Here is a 17485-nt window from a genome sequence, read left to right on the forward strand (position 1 = left end):
ATTTGCGAATACATTTATTTAATAACCTCTACCAAGATCGTTTTTTGTTCATATTTTGCAAATGTTAGCGGAATTGGACTATTGATTTTGGGTTTAAAACTTTTGTTGGCTGATTCAAGAAAAATATATAGTTGTAAAAACGTATAAAAGAGTACATATATGGATAATGATACCAAGCACGAAAATTAATTATAAATTTATATTATCTATATAATATAAATCTATAATATACTAATGTATAATTGTAATTAAAAACGTAAAACTACTGCAACAAATGAAAACACGTGAACATATATTTAATGACTAAATGGTAAAGCTAGTTTGAATCTAAATAGAAATACATAGTACATATGGAAACAGAGATATGGAAACGCATATAAGAGCAAGAACTATTTTAATTAACATAAACAAAGCATAACAAATACAATAACAATATGACACTTTAAGAGTGCAGAGAAATAAAACATAAATTTATAATGAAGAAAAGAAAACACCTCAAGAAACACAAAGTAAGGAATAATTTCAAATTTATACACACCTAAATATTTTAAAAATGTTGAATAAAAGGCGATTCTATAATTTTGAAAAACATTTGTTACTTTTTTTATTTATTTTGATTTCAATTTGCCCAATCAATGTAGTCCCCGCCCAGGTGCTAAATAGACTAGATTAGACTGCAGGGAATTTCTTATGACCGATTGACAATTGGCATTGGGGTAAGATTTCGTTAACAATTTGCATATTAAGGCAATAGCATTATATTTATTAATCTAAATAAAGTCACAGAAAGTGTTCAATAAGTCAACAGGTTAGCAGTGAATCAAGTTTCCTCAAGTTTTATTATAAATTAGTTTGCATACAATATTTATGAAAAACAACAACACCAAACAATTCAAGAAGTAAACTTTAATAGCTTACACATTTCAAAGAAATATATATTTTAAATAAATTTAAATATCAACATTATAAGCTTTACCAGCGGAAGAAAATATGTATTTGAAAGGCTAACATTGGCGTGGGAATTATCAAAAATAACTGAGGGAAAGTATATAAAAATGCTAAGCTTTAAGGTAAATCTAAAACGAAATATCTATACAAAATATATAAAAAGAAAAAAATTAATAATTTATAATATAAAGAACACAACGGAACGGAAGCAGCATTGACATGCAGATAAGATACATACGTCTTAAGTATATATAGACTATATGAATATCTGATAAATGAGAAATTGCAAAAACTGATATAATTATACATAAGTAACAAAAAGTAAAACAAAATATAAAGAGAAACAAATTAAACTAATAAAGAGAATTATTCTGAGAAATCCAAACTACTGAAAAATATTTCAAATTTTACAAAAAAAAAATAGAAGATGCCCGCGACTTCTTTTGGATACCGCATTTTAGTGACCAACCTCATAAATTTATTTTAATTGTACAAATAATGAAAACTACCTTTGTATCGTCAAATCAGTCTCACACCCTCCAGACTTGGATCTTCTAAAACGCAACAGTTAATGCTGAGAGCTCTTTAAAAGCTTATCTTTGAGGGCCAGCGAACTGTGGAGCTTTCTCTTGAATGGCCAGCGGGAAAGATTTTCAATCAGCTGCAATTTTGAGGACACCACAACCTGCCGCCGTGTTAAAAATGTGACATTAAATCATGTTGAAGAGCTGCCTGTTTTTTATTCAGGCCGGCCTCAAAATCTGGCAACTTGTCAGTTGCAGATATCAGTCTGACGTATATCCTTGAAACCTCTTCTTCCGACACAATGACGTGTCATTAAAACTTTTTTCTCATCTGATCGATATTTACAGAAGAGGATAAGGTCAATGTTTGTTTTGAGAACGACGTCATATGCTTCCGGCCAAGCCTTCAACTATATCACTTCGCTTTTGGCACTATTTGGCCTTTTGGATGGGTGGGTGTTATACCACGAACTCATTGAAAATGGGCGAAAAAGCGTGTAATGGCTTTATGCAAATTTATGTAACAGGCAAAAGGCGTGGTACAAGCTATTGTAGTTGTAGCAAAAGAGACCAAGAGATATATACATAGCACGTAGTTCAAAATGATGGACGATAAAGCCTAGTAGGTCTTGAAGGAGCATGGACATGAAGACAATCTAAAAAAAGGAAGAACCTTTTGTGTAGAAATAGCTGCTGTTACCCAATTTCTTAAAGCTAGAGGATCAAATGCTAATTTTCATGTGTTTTGCTTTGTTAACAGTCTCACAAAATCTGTCTTTATAAGAAGAACATAGTGCTAAGTTTAAATACACGTCGTTGACAGTGGATAAGTCAAATATGACCGCAGATTTAATCAAGAAATTTGTAACAATATAGCTTGTCTCGATCAACAAGAGCTCTTCATAATTGCACAACATATGCGAACCGCAGTTAATGAACGGATTTGAAAATACCCATGTAGATGTACTATCTATTTTTACAGCCCTTGCCTCGGCGATTGCATATGCGCAGTTGTCTTTCGGTAAGGCGCGAGAACTGTGCTCCATATACAAGTTACCAGCGTCGGAGAACTCCGCACAGACGATCAGTTGCCTATGCGCAGTCAAAGTGATTGCACGCGCAGCGGCATTCGACAACGCCCAAAACAACCTCAATTTAGTGCAGTCTCCAAGAGATTCAACCATTTGTGAGAGATAAAAACGAAGTCAATCTTTCAGATACGAAGCGCAGAGCCATAGCCAAGTGTGACCTCGTTTAATACCAGAGAAATGACAAGAATACAAACTGGTGAGTATCATCGGAGCATGATCCGCTATTGATAGAGTGTGAAGAGGAGGACAGCGCGATTGTGATGATGCGATTGCAGTCATTAAAAAGCGGCGCCTATCTCGTTATCATTATACATTAGAGAGTAAATAAACTTTTCCATTAAACTATAAAATTGCCGGGACGATCATGAACGCTGGTGTTGCACAGTTCTCGGTAGCATTCCACCCAATCTGCTGGGCCGTACACTTACCCATGAGCACGTGGCTCTGGACTTTGAGCACTTTTATAAGCCACCGCCGGCGGATTTTGAGAATGAATTACAGCAAAAGATTAGCATGGCAACGCTGGGCTACGTTCGTTTGTACCCGTATTCGAGCAGGGAGAACGTGCGCTTTTACGACGAGGAGGCTCTGGAAGCATCTAGAAAGGATGTTCTTCTCTATAAGAAGCATGGGGGCGGCGCCATCGTGGAGAACAGCAGCTATGGACTGAAACGAAATCTGGAATTCATTGTGGACCTGGCCAAGACAACGGGTGTTCATTTCATTGCTGGCACCGGTCATTATATACACGCTACCCAGGATGCCACGCACAAAAATCTCACAGTCGAGCAGATGACTGATCTCTACACTAGGGATATTCTTACTGGCATCGATGTGAACGGCCGCACTGTGAAATGTGGTTTTATTGGCGAGGTGGCCAGCGTGTATCCTGTACAAGGTGAGCAGAAGATCGTCGAACTGCAAATTGATAATACCTTTTAATTTTACAGAGTTCGAAAGACATGCCCTTCTTGCCGCTGGCGAGATCCAGGAGGTTTTGGGCTGCGGCGTGTCACTGCATCCCCATCGTGTATCCAAGGCACCTTTTGAAATCATGCGCCTCTATCTTGAGGCCGGAGGGCATGCTAACAAATGTGTCATGTCCCATTTGGATCGTAAGCAGTTGCTTTTGCATCATTGACTTCTTCTAACGATCCTTCCCTTTAAGGCACAATTTTTGACATGGACGAGCTACTAGAGTTTGCCAAGTTGGGCTGCTACCTGCAATACGATCTCTTTGGCACAGAGTGCTCCTACTATCAGCTTAATTCAACAGTGGACATGATTTCAGATGGCCAGCGCATTGAAAATCTCATCAAGTTGATCAATGAAGGACTCGTTGACAGGCTTCTTATGTCGCACGACATACACACAAAGCATCGCCTAGTAAGCCACAATGTTGTTGTGTTTATAAACACATAATTATATCTCGATCTATTTCGTTTTTATTTAGACTTCCTACGGTGGACACGGCTACCATCACATTCATATGAATATTCTGCCACGCATGTTCCAGCGCGGTGTAACCCTCGAGCAGGTGGAGCAAATGACTGTCACCAATCCGGCAAACTGGCTGAGCTTCAATGCTTAGAAAGATTTTAAGTGAACTTTGCACCACCGTTTGCGGATAAGAGTCTGTTTTGTTTCCATGTTTAATTTTGACCATTTGTTTGCATCTCTGTTTAGTGGGTTGTTTTGTTCATGTGATGATAAGATAAGCTATGTTGTTTTTGAGAGCCCAAAATAAAAAAATTGGGAGTCTTAAAATATGTTTATTTTTACTGTGCTTATCTTCCATTTTGAGGCTAAAACATTTCAGCAGAAATTTTCGATAGCAAGTAAAGTAGTACCCAGGTTAAGATTCAAAGGTAGTTCAAAAAGTCTTGTGATTTGTATGAACAAAAGAGTAGAAGAGAAGGGTAGTAAATAATGAATTAGTATTGATATATAGGACAAAGATCGTGACTGATAACACTTACTGCAAATGATGCGAAGAACTCAAATTTTGTGGGTACCATCTTCTCTCTCGTGAGAACTATGCCTGTTTCTGCTTATATATCAAACATATAAATTTACAAGATAAATATTTATCGATCATCTGATCGAAATTACTACTATATTTATTGTGCTCCTTCCATTGGCCATGAACAAAATTGTGTTCTTAAATATGCGTAAAACTAGCACGCAAATTCTTATCGATCACCCCTAGGCCCGCAATATTACCCACCAAAACTGTTTTGGCAGAGAAAACGACAAACGAGAGCCTCTATTGACGGTGCTAAAATAACAAATACAATAATCGTTGTTATTCATTAATGGTTACAAAATGGGGCTTATCAGCGGTCGCCAAGCCTGATCTCATAAAATGCCTGGTCTATCGACACAAAAGGTGCCGTTTTATGATCATATATATATATATTTTTTTTTTTATTTTTTTACTCCTATAGAGGGTATAATAAATTGTTCATGAATCGTGCTTCATACTGCAGGAGACATATCAGGACACATATGCCTGATCATTAAGACTGCTCGTAAATCTATATATTTCCAGGCTTAAAGCTGACTTGATGATGTTTTTTTTGATTTGATCCGTACTTATCTGAAGTACATATGCTGGATTTGCCCTTATCAGCCTTCTCTCTCATATAGATGACAAGCAACCATTGGTCAAATTCAGAATTGTTTATAAAAAGTGTTCTTTCTTAAATATCTATTTGCAACATACTTAACATACATATAAGCGAAATGATCATATATTACTGCCATATGAATTATCGGTTCAAAAAAGAGTTCTTAAAGTAAAATCTATCTACAGCGGACTAATCAATAATACCTCATTTAATTCTGCAAGTGTATTTGGTGTTCGGTATTCTAAAGATGTCTGTTCTTTTGTGTTCCAGTTGATTTGCTTTTATAAATGTATATAAAGTCTTCTCATTCCGTGCAGTTGTTCGCGGCTGCTCGTAGTCACTAGTGGCACCACTCAAATTAATAAGCCGGAACCGGGATAACTAAAGCGGAATATCGCCAATATGTCACAGCCAGGGCAAGGGAAGGGGGAAACGCAGAATAGTAAGAATGGCCACGCAGCTAATAAAGCGAATGGCGCCTCGGAGAGCAGTAAGTCGGAAATAGTGGCTCCACCAAGCATAACGCGACATGTCTCGTGCGGAGGTGATGAAATCGTTGATCCCTTCTGTGATCCCAAAAATCCGCGTCGCATTTCTTTCCATGATGTGACATCGGCTGCCTTTTTGATAAAAGGTGGAGTGGAGCGCACCCCGTGTCCAGTAAGTTATCAGATGAAGTGGAGAGTGAAGCTTAATGATTTATTCGCAGAGGTCCACATCGTCAGACACATATGGCATGGATTTATATTTGAAAAAGGACTTTTTGCAATATACAGGCAGGTAAGTCGGTGCTACTAATAGACCTAAAGAACTTGATACTAGGTATCCATTAGTCGCGAAATCTCTTAATTTCTAATCTGAAATTCTAAAGTCTTGTTTAAAAAAATGAGTGATCTAGCCGGGAGGGCCCGACTAGCAGGAACCCTGATTTCAGTGCCTGCTTCTAAGATACCCAACTTTACTTAATACACACAAATAAACACACCCACGTTCGCAAATCGCAAGTAGAGCTCATTTTGAAGCTGGATCTATAAGAAAAGGCATTCTTAAAAGCTTTCGGTGCCTGCATTCCATATATAAGAATATTTTGGGGCTTGATAAATTCGAATGTATATCAAAGGACAGGCTACGCCTTTATTTTAAATGTGAAATATTTGTATAACATGTATGTCTTCTGTATATTATATATTCTGAAATCGATATGTATCGTTTCTATTATATAATTCTGCGTATCACAGACAAGAATATATATGTGAAATTTCATCTTGGACGGACGAACAGAAAGACATATATCTATATATATGTATTTTTTTTTTTCATGGGGTTAGAGATGCCACCTTGTGCCTGCTACATACATTCAAATCATCATACCCGTTTTTACCCAGGGTATTACTAATAGATGTAGGTCCAAAGTACTCAAGCGGAATTTTCTTGTTCATAGAACTCTTTATAATATTAACATAGTACACATTAATGTGTATTGTCTGGAATGAGATTTTCCGTTTAGCGATAAGTTTTGTACAAATAATAGGTGTATATTAGATTAATAGAAACACCGAAATTAAAGATCGATTGTGCTTTCTATTATTTTTAATTTTATAATAGCTCTTTAACTAATAGTTGAACTAAATAAATTAATTAAAACGTTTTTAGTAGTGATTATATATTTTTATCTTGAACCTTCCATTGGCTGAAGTGTGTTATCAAATAAAATACTCATTAATAATCGCGTAATTGAATTCGATTCGAATTTAGAAAATATTAATCACTTACTCTTATAAGATTGCATTAAGTTGATTTCATACTAATGATTAAGTAATTTTTTGGTAATTAGTTTCGCTTAGTAGGCGTGGTACGGCATTATCAATTGCCTAGCTCGTGCCGACAAAATATCTGGGAAACCTCGCACCTATCTGCAATTAAAAAGCAACGTTTAAATTATTTTATTTGTAGCTTTAAAGAGCGGGGAGCGAGGTATACACTTCTCTGCCTTTCTGAGGAGCAAAAACGCATGGGAGTGATCAGTGCCTCGTTGGGAAATCATGCTCTGGCACTGTGCTACCATGGCTGGAAATTGTCAATACCTGTCACCGTGGTGATGCCAAAAGCAGCTCCTATTATGAAAGTACAAAAGTGTCGCAATTACAAAGCTCGCGTGATAGTTGAGGGTCAGGATATGGGGGAGGCTAAGTCGTTGGCCATGCGCATGGCACGAGAACAACAGCTGCTATATGTAAATGGCTATGATCACCCGCACATTATGGCCGGACAGGGTACCATTGGCCTAGAGATTCTGGAGCAGGTGCCCGAGCCAGATGCAGTTGTGGTGCCGGTGGGCGGTGGCGGACTTATCGCCGGCATTGCGACAGCTGTTAAAGCGCTCTCGCCGAACACAAAAATAATTGTAAGTACACAAATATACTTGACCGTTGTTCAATGGGTTGGCAAAAATTTCTCTAGGGTGTTGAATCAGAGAAGTGTGCGAGCTTTACACGTGCAATGGAACATAAAGGGCCCATAAGCACGCCTATCAAAAACACGTTAGCTGATGGCTTGGCCGTTCCCAAGGTCGGAGTCAACGCATACGCCACAGCATTGCCACTAATTGACCGAATGGTTGTGGTGAAAGAGGAGTGGATAGCGGTGGCCATCTTACGTTTGGTGGAGGAGGAAAAGTGCGTGGTCGAAGGTGCTGGCGGTGCTGGACTGGCTGCCATACTTGCTGGCCATCTGGACGATCTAAAGGGCAAGAGGTGCGCATCTCCAAATCAAGGCCCATAGCTTCTCCATAATGATTAATATCTGATTTGATATCCAGAGTTGTGGTGCTCCTCTGCGGTGGTAATATAGATACCACAGTCTTTGGGCGTTGCCTGGAGCGTGGGCTGGCAGCTGAGGGTCGTTTGGTCAAGTTCAATGTGGAGGTCAGTGATCGTCCTGGAGGCATAAATGACCTATGCGCTCGGCTTGTTCGAGTAGGAGTATCAATCAAGGACATTATGCATGAACGAGCCTGGCTACGCGATATTTATACGGTGGAGGTCAAAGTGGTCTGCGAAACGGTGGACTGGGCGCACAGCTTAGAGCTGAAGAACGAGCTTAAGAAATTCTATACCAAAGTGGAGTTTTCCGACGTTCCATTGGCAATTAACAAAAAGCTTTAGATAAACTTTTTATTTATAAATATACTATTTTCAACATTTCTTTTTAAATTTTATTGCATAAAATTTTCAGTGATGCAAATATTTGAGCTTAAACTTAGAGCTTGAATGTATATTATTAAAGTTGTAAACTTAGTAGAAATGTAAATAGCATTAAATAAATATACAATTTAATAAAAAGCCATTCCAAGAGCCCATAAAGGAACAGGAAATAGCAAGACTGAATAATTTACAAATGTTTCAACTTAAATACCAACAACTAAAATAATAAATTCAAGAACATAAGCTAGGAGTTCATCAAGCACACGTTGAGTTTCCAAAAGTTCTCTGGCTTCTTTTACTGCTGTTTTTGGCACAATAAGGGTTCGTTACGACAAATTAGACAGGATCACGCAAATGCATACACACATACATACATACATATACACTCAAGCAGGCACACATATATGTAAAAATGTACAGTTAAACGACTATAAAATATATATGCAAATTTTTATAAATATCGTTCATGTGCTTAAAATATATATGTTTATATAGGTAATTATCTTATAATGTATGTATACTATATTTTATAAATACAGGCATTTCGTTGCTTAGTTCTAAAAAGTTTCATACTTTAAAAGCGCTTGCTAAGCTAACTACATTGAGTATGCTTTAGAAATAATTACAGCTGCTGAATATATTGAATTGCTGCTACGCTCAGTGACTATTTTCCAGGCGCAGGATAAGCGCATCAACCACGTTGTAGATCTCATCAAAATGCGGACGAGACTCCACATCAGCAGCCCAGCACTTAAGCATGAGACGGTACATTTCCGGCGGCGTGTTCTCCGGGGTAGGCATTCGATATCCTGAAAGTGTAAAAGTGCAATACATTCAGCATAATATAAATGGAAAAATAACTAAAAATGCTTCTGAGTACTTTGTACCCACATACTTTAATGTCGGAAATTGGTGAAAATCACACAAAAACATCCTATTAACAAGTTTTCACAAAATGTTGTGTTTTACAAAATTGTAATCCATTCAGATTACAGTACCTCGAAATACATGCACAAGTTTTCTATAAGGTGTGCTACGTTTGAGTCACCATCGTTTTTCGCTTTCACCTAATTTTAAGTTTATAGCATCAACAAAAACTAGTTCAATGTCTGCTGAAAATATTAGTTACACTTTAGCATACCTAACTGACTACCTATGACAATTGGCAAATTAAATGAATGCAAAGCAATATAATTAGTAACATTTAACTAAGGATTCAGATACAGATATTTACAGATATATGGTGAAGGTTGCTGAAAATATATTGCATCCTGTTTTTTTCCATATACCCATACGATCCTATGGAAACTGTATCATATATTGGTGCAAGGGTCGTAGATCGCCTTCTATGAACTACACTTTTCTATAATACCCTGGACAAGGGTATACAAAAATGTACTGATAATTTAGAGGATATTAATTTAGTATTGGAAATCGCCAATTTTCTTTCTCGAGTAAGAATGTTTTTCTAATTTTACGGTAAAGTAATACGGTACGGATATATTCCTATCTGTTATGTTTAGTTACATAATTTAACTATAGCCGTTCTAAATTAATTATCTCAAGGCGATATTTATTGATTTATAAGAGTTGTGCTGACTATATGCTGTACCTGTATCGATGCGCTCTCTGGCACGTGAATTGCTCATTCCTGAATATGGAGTATCACCCTTGGAGAATATTTCCCACATAAGAATGCCATATGACCAAACATCGCAGAGTGATGTGTATTTGCCAAAGTTAAGCGCTTCGGGGGCAGTCCACTTAACTGGTATTTGCTTCATGCCATCAGAAACTATTTTAATAAGAATAAATGTAGTTGGATGGCTTGAGCATCAGTTTAGGACAGTTGTTGTACGCACCTATGTATTCTTCTTCTTCACGCGACATACCAAAATCGGATATTTTTACGCTATGCTCGAAGTCCACAAGACAATTTCGAGCTGCCAGGTCGCGATGTATGCAGTTCTTGGATTCGAGATATCGCATGCCTTAAATCGATGTCCCGGTTAGACCAAGTAACAACTAGGTAGATGTAAGCCTTACCTGCAGCCGCATCTCTACACATTCCCATCTGTTGGCGTGTGGACAAAGCATTTGAGTTTTTGCGCAGATAGTTTAACAAGGAGCCACCTAAAAAGTGATGTTTCAAATATCGTTAGATCTAATAATACATAATTTTAATCAATATAAAAAAAAGTATTTAACCTTTGGCATCCCACATATAAACCCTTTCTATGTATTTTCAACAGTTTTAAAATGGGATTTCATAAACGAATTACTTGATTATATTTGGGTATGCATATTTACTTACCAGGCACCAATTCCATGACAATCATAATAGGCTGTTTTTGCACGCAAATACCAATGAGCTTGACAATATTTGGATGATCATATTGTTTCAGGATGCGACCTTCCTGCAAGAACTTGCGTTTTTGTTCGTCGGGTAAGGTCATGCGGCAGGTTTTAACAGCCACATCCTGTTTCGTAGATTTTAACTTGGCCTTGTAGACATCTCCAAAATTTCCCTAAACAAATTACATTTTAATAAGCTCCAATTTCAGGTCAATAGATAAATGTGGATATACCCTGCCGATCTTTTCCAGGAGTACCACATCATCGTTGCTTAGCTCCCAGCGCTCACGACACACGGGTCGTCGCAAAATCGCGCCTGATTTAACAGTTACCGGCAACTCTGAATGATACTGATGCATGATCAGCTCTTGTATGCTGGGAAAGGGCGGGCCCTCGAACCGAAAGTGTCCATCTCCAGTCGTCTGCACTATGAAATGCTTGTGGCCATTCCAGCAGACGCTCAATACAATTTGGCTCTCCTCGTTGCGTATGGTTTCGCGCACCAGGAAGTCACCATCGTTGTTTAGCAAACGGACGACCTCCTCGCGAGGAAGGACGCCATGGAACCACTCCTCCTCATATAGTGGTCGATTCGTAGATAGCGAGAGCTGTAAGCAGTGTGTTAGCAATGATTAGTTAAATTCATTTTAGAAATATATCTATTCTCAGGTTAGTCAAACATGCAAAGCACAAATAAGATATTTAGCACGCCATTTCCATTTCCATTTTCACTGCCCAAACGGAAGTGTGTGGGTAGAAATATCTCTGACGAGTGTGCAGAGGCATTAAATGCCAAAAAAGCATTATTCAAACAAATATATATACGAAAAAAATACAAATTAATTACAGTCTGATGCATAAAAATTAAAAATGGTTACTACGTCCATAACAAAATGACATGTTTACGTTCAAGGCCTTTGAGTTACTCACAAACATTTTCGATTTAGGTCGATTCCTGCGCACCGGCGGCACCGGGCGACCGGCAAAAACCATAGGCTCAAAGATTGCACTATCTGCAGTGCCATTGGCACTGCCACTACAGCTGTGGCTTTCGCCGGAAGCGGTGCTACTCATGATGAGGGCCCAAGCTCAACTATTTGCGCAATACTCTTGATACCAAGGCAAAACACGCGCGCACTCTATTTATATTAGAAGAAAATTATTTCCAACTTTTCTCTGGCCAAGCAGACGCCAAACATTTCCACCTATGTACCAAATACATACATATATATGTATTTAGGTATATTCTTAACAGATAAAACGTCTTGGCTGCACGCGAGATCTGAGAAAACTGATTCAAATATTTGTACTGCGTCCATGCTCTTAACTCTTAAACGTGTTCCTCTCTTGATACGCACAAGTATATTTAGCAGTATATTCAAGGGTCTTTCGTCAAGTTAACAAAAATTTTAGTAGAAAGATTTATTTGTTCTGCCCAAATTTGGGTTTTGTTAAACATTTTGTGTTTAAGAAGTCTTTACTTTAGTCTTAAAAAGGAAGAAGGTACGATAATATTGAATATTTAAAATATGCAAAATCTTTAAAAAATAGTTGTTTTTTCTCTTAAATTTTAATTAATTAAGGTTACTTGTTTTGTGTTTTTCGAATTTTTTTTATATACATCTGTACTTTATAAGCGGTCCTCGCTCGCATTAGCGTTCGCGTGCTCAAAATAATAAATGGTTAGAGTGCGCACTGTGCTTTATTTTCGATATATTTTGTCAAGCTTTTTCTACGCATTCAATATTGAAAGCGAAAGTTGAACAGAAAATTGAACATGCAAATCAATCAACATGCAGGCTGCGACTACGAATAGATCAGGCGATGTGGAGTGTCGCTCTCTAGCGACAGTGCTTATTAAGATACTGTTGGAGGCTTGGCCTGGATGTTGATCTCGACCTTGGCTCGCTACTCACACTCGCCGCCAAGCTGGGCACACAATAGCAATGCTCCTTTATGCTGAGTACATCGTCGCTGCTGCTGTCGTCGATGGCGTCCTCCTCTTCATCGTCCAGTTCCTCGGAACTGTGCACTTCAAAAGATCGCTCATTTTGGCAGGACATTCGCTTGGCTTTTGCTTTTGTTTTTTGCGCCGGTGGTGGACAGCTACAGAATTGCTCCAGCCCGGCCTGCTCTAGAGGATTTGTCTCGAACTCCTTGGCAAAGTCAAAGACGCTTTTGCTGGGATGAATGCGTCGGCGCTTGGTACATTGCTTGCAGGGCTTGGAGCGCCTCATCTGAAAGCTGAGCAGTTTGGTACGGAATGTGTTTCGTATGGCTTTCGATTTCTTTTGTATTTTTGGCACTTTAAATTTCAGTCTTGATGTTTCCTTGGCCGGCGTCGTTGTCGATGTGGTTGTTATGGTCGTTGTTATGGTGCTGGTGATAATTGTCGATTGGCAGGGATTATGATTGTTGTTGTTATTGTTGTGAATACTGTTACTATTACTGAGTTGAGTGTGAGATTCACTGCTATTAGAAAGTTGGCTCGGCTCTCTTGGATGCCTTGAAGTATCTGGCTTCTCGTTTAGAGCCGCATTTTTGGTCATGCGTGCTAGTGGGCTTTTGGAGAACTCCCTAATGTTGCTTATTATGTTACTAATGGACTTTTGCGTGAAGGACACTGAGCGTTTTTTGGATTGACCACTCTCTTTGGAGCTTAGCTGCGAGGATCGGCTAGAACTGGAGCTGCGCTTGGCCTGGCTACCGGTATCCGGGTCATCCTGGCGTGATTGAACAGGTATATCATCGGCGCTCTCAATAGCATTTACATCCCCTGGGATTGTGGGCTGCATACTACGCTTTAAGCGATCGTCCAGTACGCGATTCAGCTCGTCAATCTGGTCCAGGTGCGCATCGATAGAGCCTTGTGGCACTGCCTGTGATTCGTTTGATTCAACCTGATTGATTTCAATCTCAATTTGATGACGCTTTACTGCCAAATCATTTTCGCTGACAATGCTGTCTGCATCCGCATCGACTAGAGCGATTGGGGGTTTGTTGTCCAATTCCAGGTCCGCATAGATGTGGTTGTTGTTAGTGTTAGTAATGGCTGAATTGGTTAATTTGTTTAAGGGCGTGGGCTCGATCGAGGCCACTGGCAACGGCTCAAGCGGCTGGTCGTCCTCGCCCAAACACAACATGGAACATTGCGTGCGCCGTAAACGAGGCAGCGCCGGCGGTGTCGCGCTCAACACAATCTCCTCACCGAGATAGTGTACGCTGACCGCCAGACGCAGTGGGTTAGTAACTGGCTCGTAACGTGCAGGACTACGCGCATCTGTAATTACCGACAGCGATCCCAGGCTTTGTGAGCGAGGCTGCAGCTTCGAGAATCTACCTTGGCGCGCTCTTGCCATGGGCGTAGTTGGCTGTGGAGTTGACTTGCGCTTGAAATGGCGACCTCGTCCTCGCAGTAGCGTGAGAACGCCACCACGCCGCATCAACTCGTTCATTATACCCAGGCCTGGAGAGTTAGTGGAATTGGATCGCTGTTGCAGCGGCGCATATTCATCAGTATGGGTTACAATAGTGGATTGCGATAATTGTGTGTATATGTGTGTGTATGGATGTGTGGCAGAAGGCAGCATCCAGAGGGATAGAAATAGTTTCATATGTCATACGATTAGTCGATCATTGATGCTGACCCAAACCACTACGACTTAAAGCTAACCATCGCCCATGTTAATGTAGGACTACTAACAGGAAATAAAACCTACCTGCTGATCATTGTTAAAGCCGTGTTCGATAAAGTTCTGCTCTAGCGACAGATGATCATCGCAGCCGGACGGCAGCTCCTCGCAGCCCACCTCGTTCAATGCGCACTTGATCATATCAACCAGTTTTTGTTTTTGCTTCTCTTGGCAGCGCAGCGCATTGAGGTCCTTTGACTGGCGACTGCAAATGTGTAATAAACGGTTGGATTAAAATCTTTGGCGACCTGATATTGTTGGCTACGTACTTCTGACTATCTTTGTTCGACTGTATGCCGTTGGATGCGCTGCTGCCGTTGGATATGACGCTGCCATTGGCAACCGGCGAGCCGCCATTTACATGCTCAATCATCTTCAGCTGTCTCTCCTGACACTCTTTCACTGCCGACTCCAGCTCCACCAGGCGTGTACGAAGCCAATCAACCGTTAGATTGTCCACGGTCAGGGTGCTTGCTGTTAGCTTGCCAGGTATATCCTCAATGAGTGTTTCATCAAATTGGAAGAGCAAGGGCGTTGTGGGTGAGGTTCTGCGAGTAAGAATAATATATTAGTTATAGATGACCTTGCTCGGGGCAAAAACAAAATTTACTCGGGCTGGCTTACAACTTCACGTGTCTAATTACATTTAGCTTACAAGTTTAATTTAACTGACCCTCTACCAGGAAGGTGCAAGGTCCTCACTGACTGACTGATTGGTGATCAACACAGAGCCCAAGCCGTAAGAGCTAGGAAGCTGATATTTTCAGTGTAGTTACCTTATGAAGGTGCACGTTAGACGGGGTTTCGGAAAATTCCACCCGCGAGTGTGGTAAAATCGCGAAAACGTTTGTCTTCGTGGAAATGGGGGTCAAAGATTTGGTGGTGACGTTTGGCGCTCAAATTCATATGCAAGGATCTATTTGAAAATTCTTTGAGACGTGTTTCACATTTTCCGCAAAATCAAAGTATCCTCAGTAAAAATGCGATTCTAAGAATTTTTTGGGGAGGTTTTAAGTTTTGTCCGATTTGATTCAAACTTATTTTCAAAGCTTAACATAAGAACTTAATGACTGCTTGTGGTAAATTGGCTTATCGTCTGATCGGTTTCAAACTCATTTTTGAAGATCTTAGAGAGAATTTATTTTATATGTTCCACAGGGTAAGCTCGGGGTATACACGCTGAGATTCAGCATAATACTTACTTGTGTTTCTCTGTAAATTCGCCATACTCCTCCGTCGGATTTATGCTGCTTATCACAGTGTCGATGCGTTTTTGTATCTCTTTGAATTTGTCTGCTGTCAAATCGCCATGCTGTGCCGCTTCCAAAAGTATGTTGCGCCATAAGAGTATAAAGCTCTCCTGCACTGACTGCTGATGTTCTAGCAGACCCGGCAGCAGCACTGTGCGAAAGTCCTTTTCCACTTCTATGGCCTCCGTGATGGACAGCACGTACTCATTGTGTGTAAGATGTAATTTACGGCAGGCTTTTTGATATTTGTCCCGCACGTCATCCAGCTTGCGACCGCTTCGGCCTGGTGCTGTAAAAATAAATTGCTCGAATACTAACACCCTTGCCAGTGCATACAACGCCAGGGGGGCACTCACCTTTTATGTAGTGCTCTTCAAAGCGCGTGCGCAGCGCCTTGTAACCTTCCAAATGTTTTTGGTATTCGCTTTTCTTTCGCACAACTTCGTCTGTAAGCTGCAATGCATACAACAAAAAAGAATGAAGGTTTTAAGCATGGCTGATTGAGAGGCTTACAAATGGGAACATGCAATGGCTGGGCCTTTGATCTACTTTCCAAAGAGTTTGGTCAGTTACGTCATAGTACGTCAGCAATTAGCCCTTATCTACGAATTACTACATGCGAATATGGAAACAGGGTCTATTACAGGGCTGTTTAATGCACTTTTTCTTACGTGTGCATATGTGCGAGTACTGTCTCCGTCATTTTCCATCGATCGCTCACTCTCTCTCTTTTTCTCTCTCTTTCTCTCTCTCTCTCTCTCTCTCTCTCTGTCTCTCTGTCTCTATACTTCAAATGTGCAGTGACTGGCCAAAGGACAAATGACTGCCACAAGCAGCTGAGCCAACATCCGTTAGCATTGCCAACAAAGTCAATTGCTTAAGTAATGGCAACAAAGTGCAGTTAGACCACGTCTGCTGCAACATTGTTGCTGCCTCAAATGCTGCTGAGTCAATACAATGCCGTAGCATAAACAACCAGCCAGCAGCATGGCAAGCAGACAAGAACACCTGAGTTCGGGCATTATGCTTAAAAGCGGGTATATACCTTTATTAGTACGGTGGCATGCAATTCCCGCTGTTTTCAGATCTCACAAGTAGTATTATGAACAGGGTATTTGTTAGGACAGTATCCTATGCTATTTCCCTGTGAGTTTATGCAACATTTTGGACTTTGGCACTTGATGCGGAAGACAGCAAATGTTAATTAAAGAGTCATTTTCAACATAAAATGACTTTCAAGCTAGCCACAGACACATACACATACATTAGCACATTTTATTAGCAATTAAATTCAAATTCAATTTTGCCAGCTATAACAATACATGAGTACAATAGGTAGAAATAAATAAGTAGATCGACAAAACTACCAAATACTTGACCCACTTTGATATATGGGTATATGTGGTATATGGGTAAATCTGAAGCTTGTTGATCTATAAGCTTTTATCATAGCTTACTGTAGCTTGTTTATGTTTTAACAAAAAAAAGATGCTTATAAGAACATTTTTTTTTCGAATTCGCAAAATTTTGTGGCTACAAGTAGTTGGTAAGTGGTTAATCAACTTTCAATGAGAGACGCCGATAACTTGTGCAGCTGTTGGCTGCTAATTTGCCTAAAAACTTGTTGGTGCTTAGAAAGAAACTCAAGCACAGTCAGTCCGAGACATAGATATGTACATATATATATGTATATATATATATATATATATAGTTGTATATATACATACATATACGAGGAGCGTGTTACTTGGAACAAACGGCAACAGCACAAAAAAGAAGCAGACAAAAACAC

At 39.6% G+C, this 17485-nt stretch overlaps 3 protein-coding genes across 7 annotated transcripts in view; 2 read left to right on the plus strand and 1 right to left on the minus strand.

Annotated features, from left to right (window-relative positions):
- The first annotated feature begins 2583 nt into the window (after positions 1 to 2583).
- LOC115761911 (phosphotriesterase-related protein) lies at positions 2584 to 4293 on the plus strand. Its single transcript, XM_030703928.1, has 5 exons — positions 2584 to 2759; positions 2949 to 3461; positions 3514 to 3678; positions 3732 to 3949; positions 4017 to 4293. Exons 1-5 carry the CDS (start codon positions 2741 to 2743, stop codon positions 4152 to 4154), a joined length of 1053 nt encoding a protein of 350 aa, XP_030559788.1. The 5' UTR covers positions 2584 to 2740; the 3' UTR covers positions 4155 to 4293.
- Positions 4294 to 5531: 1238 nt separating this feature from the next.
- On the plus strand, positions 5532 to 8572 carry LOC115761969 (L-threonine ammonia-lyase). Its single transcript, XM_030704011.1, has 5 exons — positions 5532 to 5853; positions 5903 to 5973; positions 7147 to 7597; positions 7654 to 7946; positions 8012 to 8572. The coding sequence occupies exons 1-5, from the start codon at positions 5596 to 5598 to the stop codon at positions 8355 to 8357; spliced, it is 1419 nt and encodes a 472-aa protein (XP_030559871.1). The 5' UTR covers positions 5532 to 5595; the 3' UTR covers positions 8358 to 8572.
- A 296-nt stretch (positions 8573 to 8868) lies between these two features.
- The window catches only part of LOC115761899 (tyrosine-protein kinase Fer), a 29218-nt gene continuing 20601 nt past the window's right edge, over positions 8869 to 17485 (minus strand). For 2 of the 5 annotated variants that reach the window (XM_030703909.1, XM_030703910.1), the window contains exons 4-14: positions 16050 to 16146; positions 15646 to 15982; positions 14713 to 14991; positions 14471 to 14648; positions 12668 to 14242; positions 10985 to 11359; positions 10711 to 10924; positions 10443 to 10529; positions 10259 to 10387; positions 10009 to 10191; positions 9054 to 9205 (exon numbers count right to left, since the gene is read on the minus strand). In XM_030703909.1, the coding sequence (XP_030559769.1) occupies positions 9054 to 9205; positions 10009 to 10191; positions 10259 to 10387; positions 10443 to 10529; positions 10711 to 10924; positions 10985 to 11359; positions 12668 to 14242; positions 14471 to 14648; positions 14713 to 14991; positions 15646 to 15982; positions 16050 to 16146 (3606 nt within the window). Of the gene's footprint in view, positions 9206 to 10008; positions 10192 to 10258; positions 10388 to 10442; positions 10530 to 10710; positions 10925 to 10984; positions 11360 to 12667; positions 14243 to 14470; positions 14649 to 14712; positions 14992 to 15645; positions 15983 to 16049; positions 16147 to 17485 lie in introns of all 5 variants that reach the window. The other 3 variants (XM_030703911.1, XM_030703912.1, XM_030703913.1) reach the window with 3 other exon arrangements.

Source organism: Drosophila novamexicana, unplaced genomic scaffold (genome assembly GCF_003285875.2).
Source record: "Drosophila novamexicana strain 15010-1031.04,08,12 unplaced genomic scaffold, DnovRS2.1 tig00000512-arrow-arrow-pilon, whole genome shotgun sequence".
In the NCBI taxonomy this organism is placed as follows: Eukaryota; Metazoa; Arthropoda; class Insecta; order Diptera; family Drosophilidae; genus Drosophila; species Drosophila novamexicana.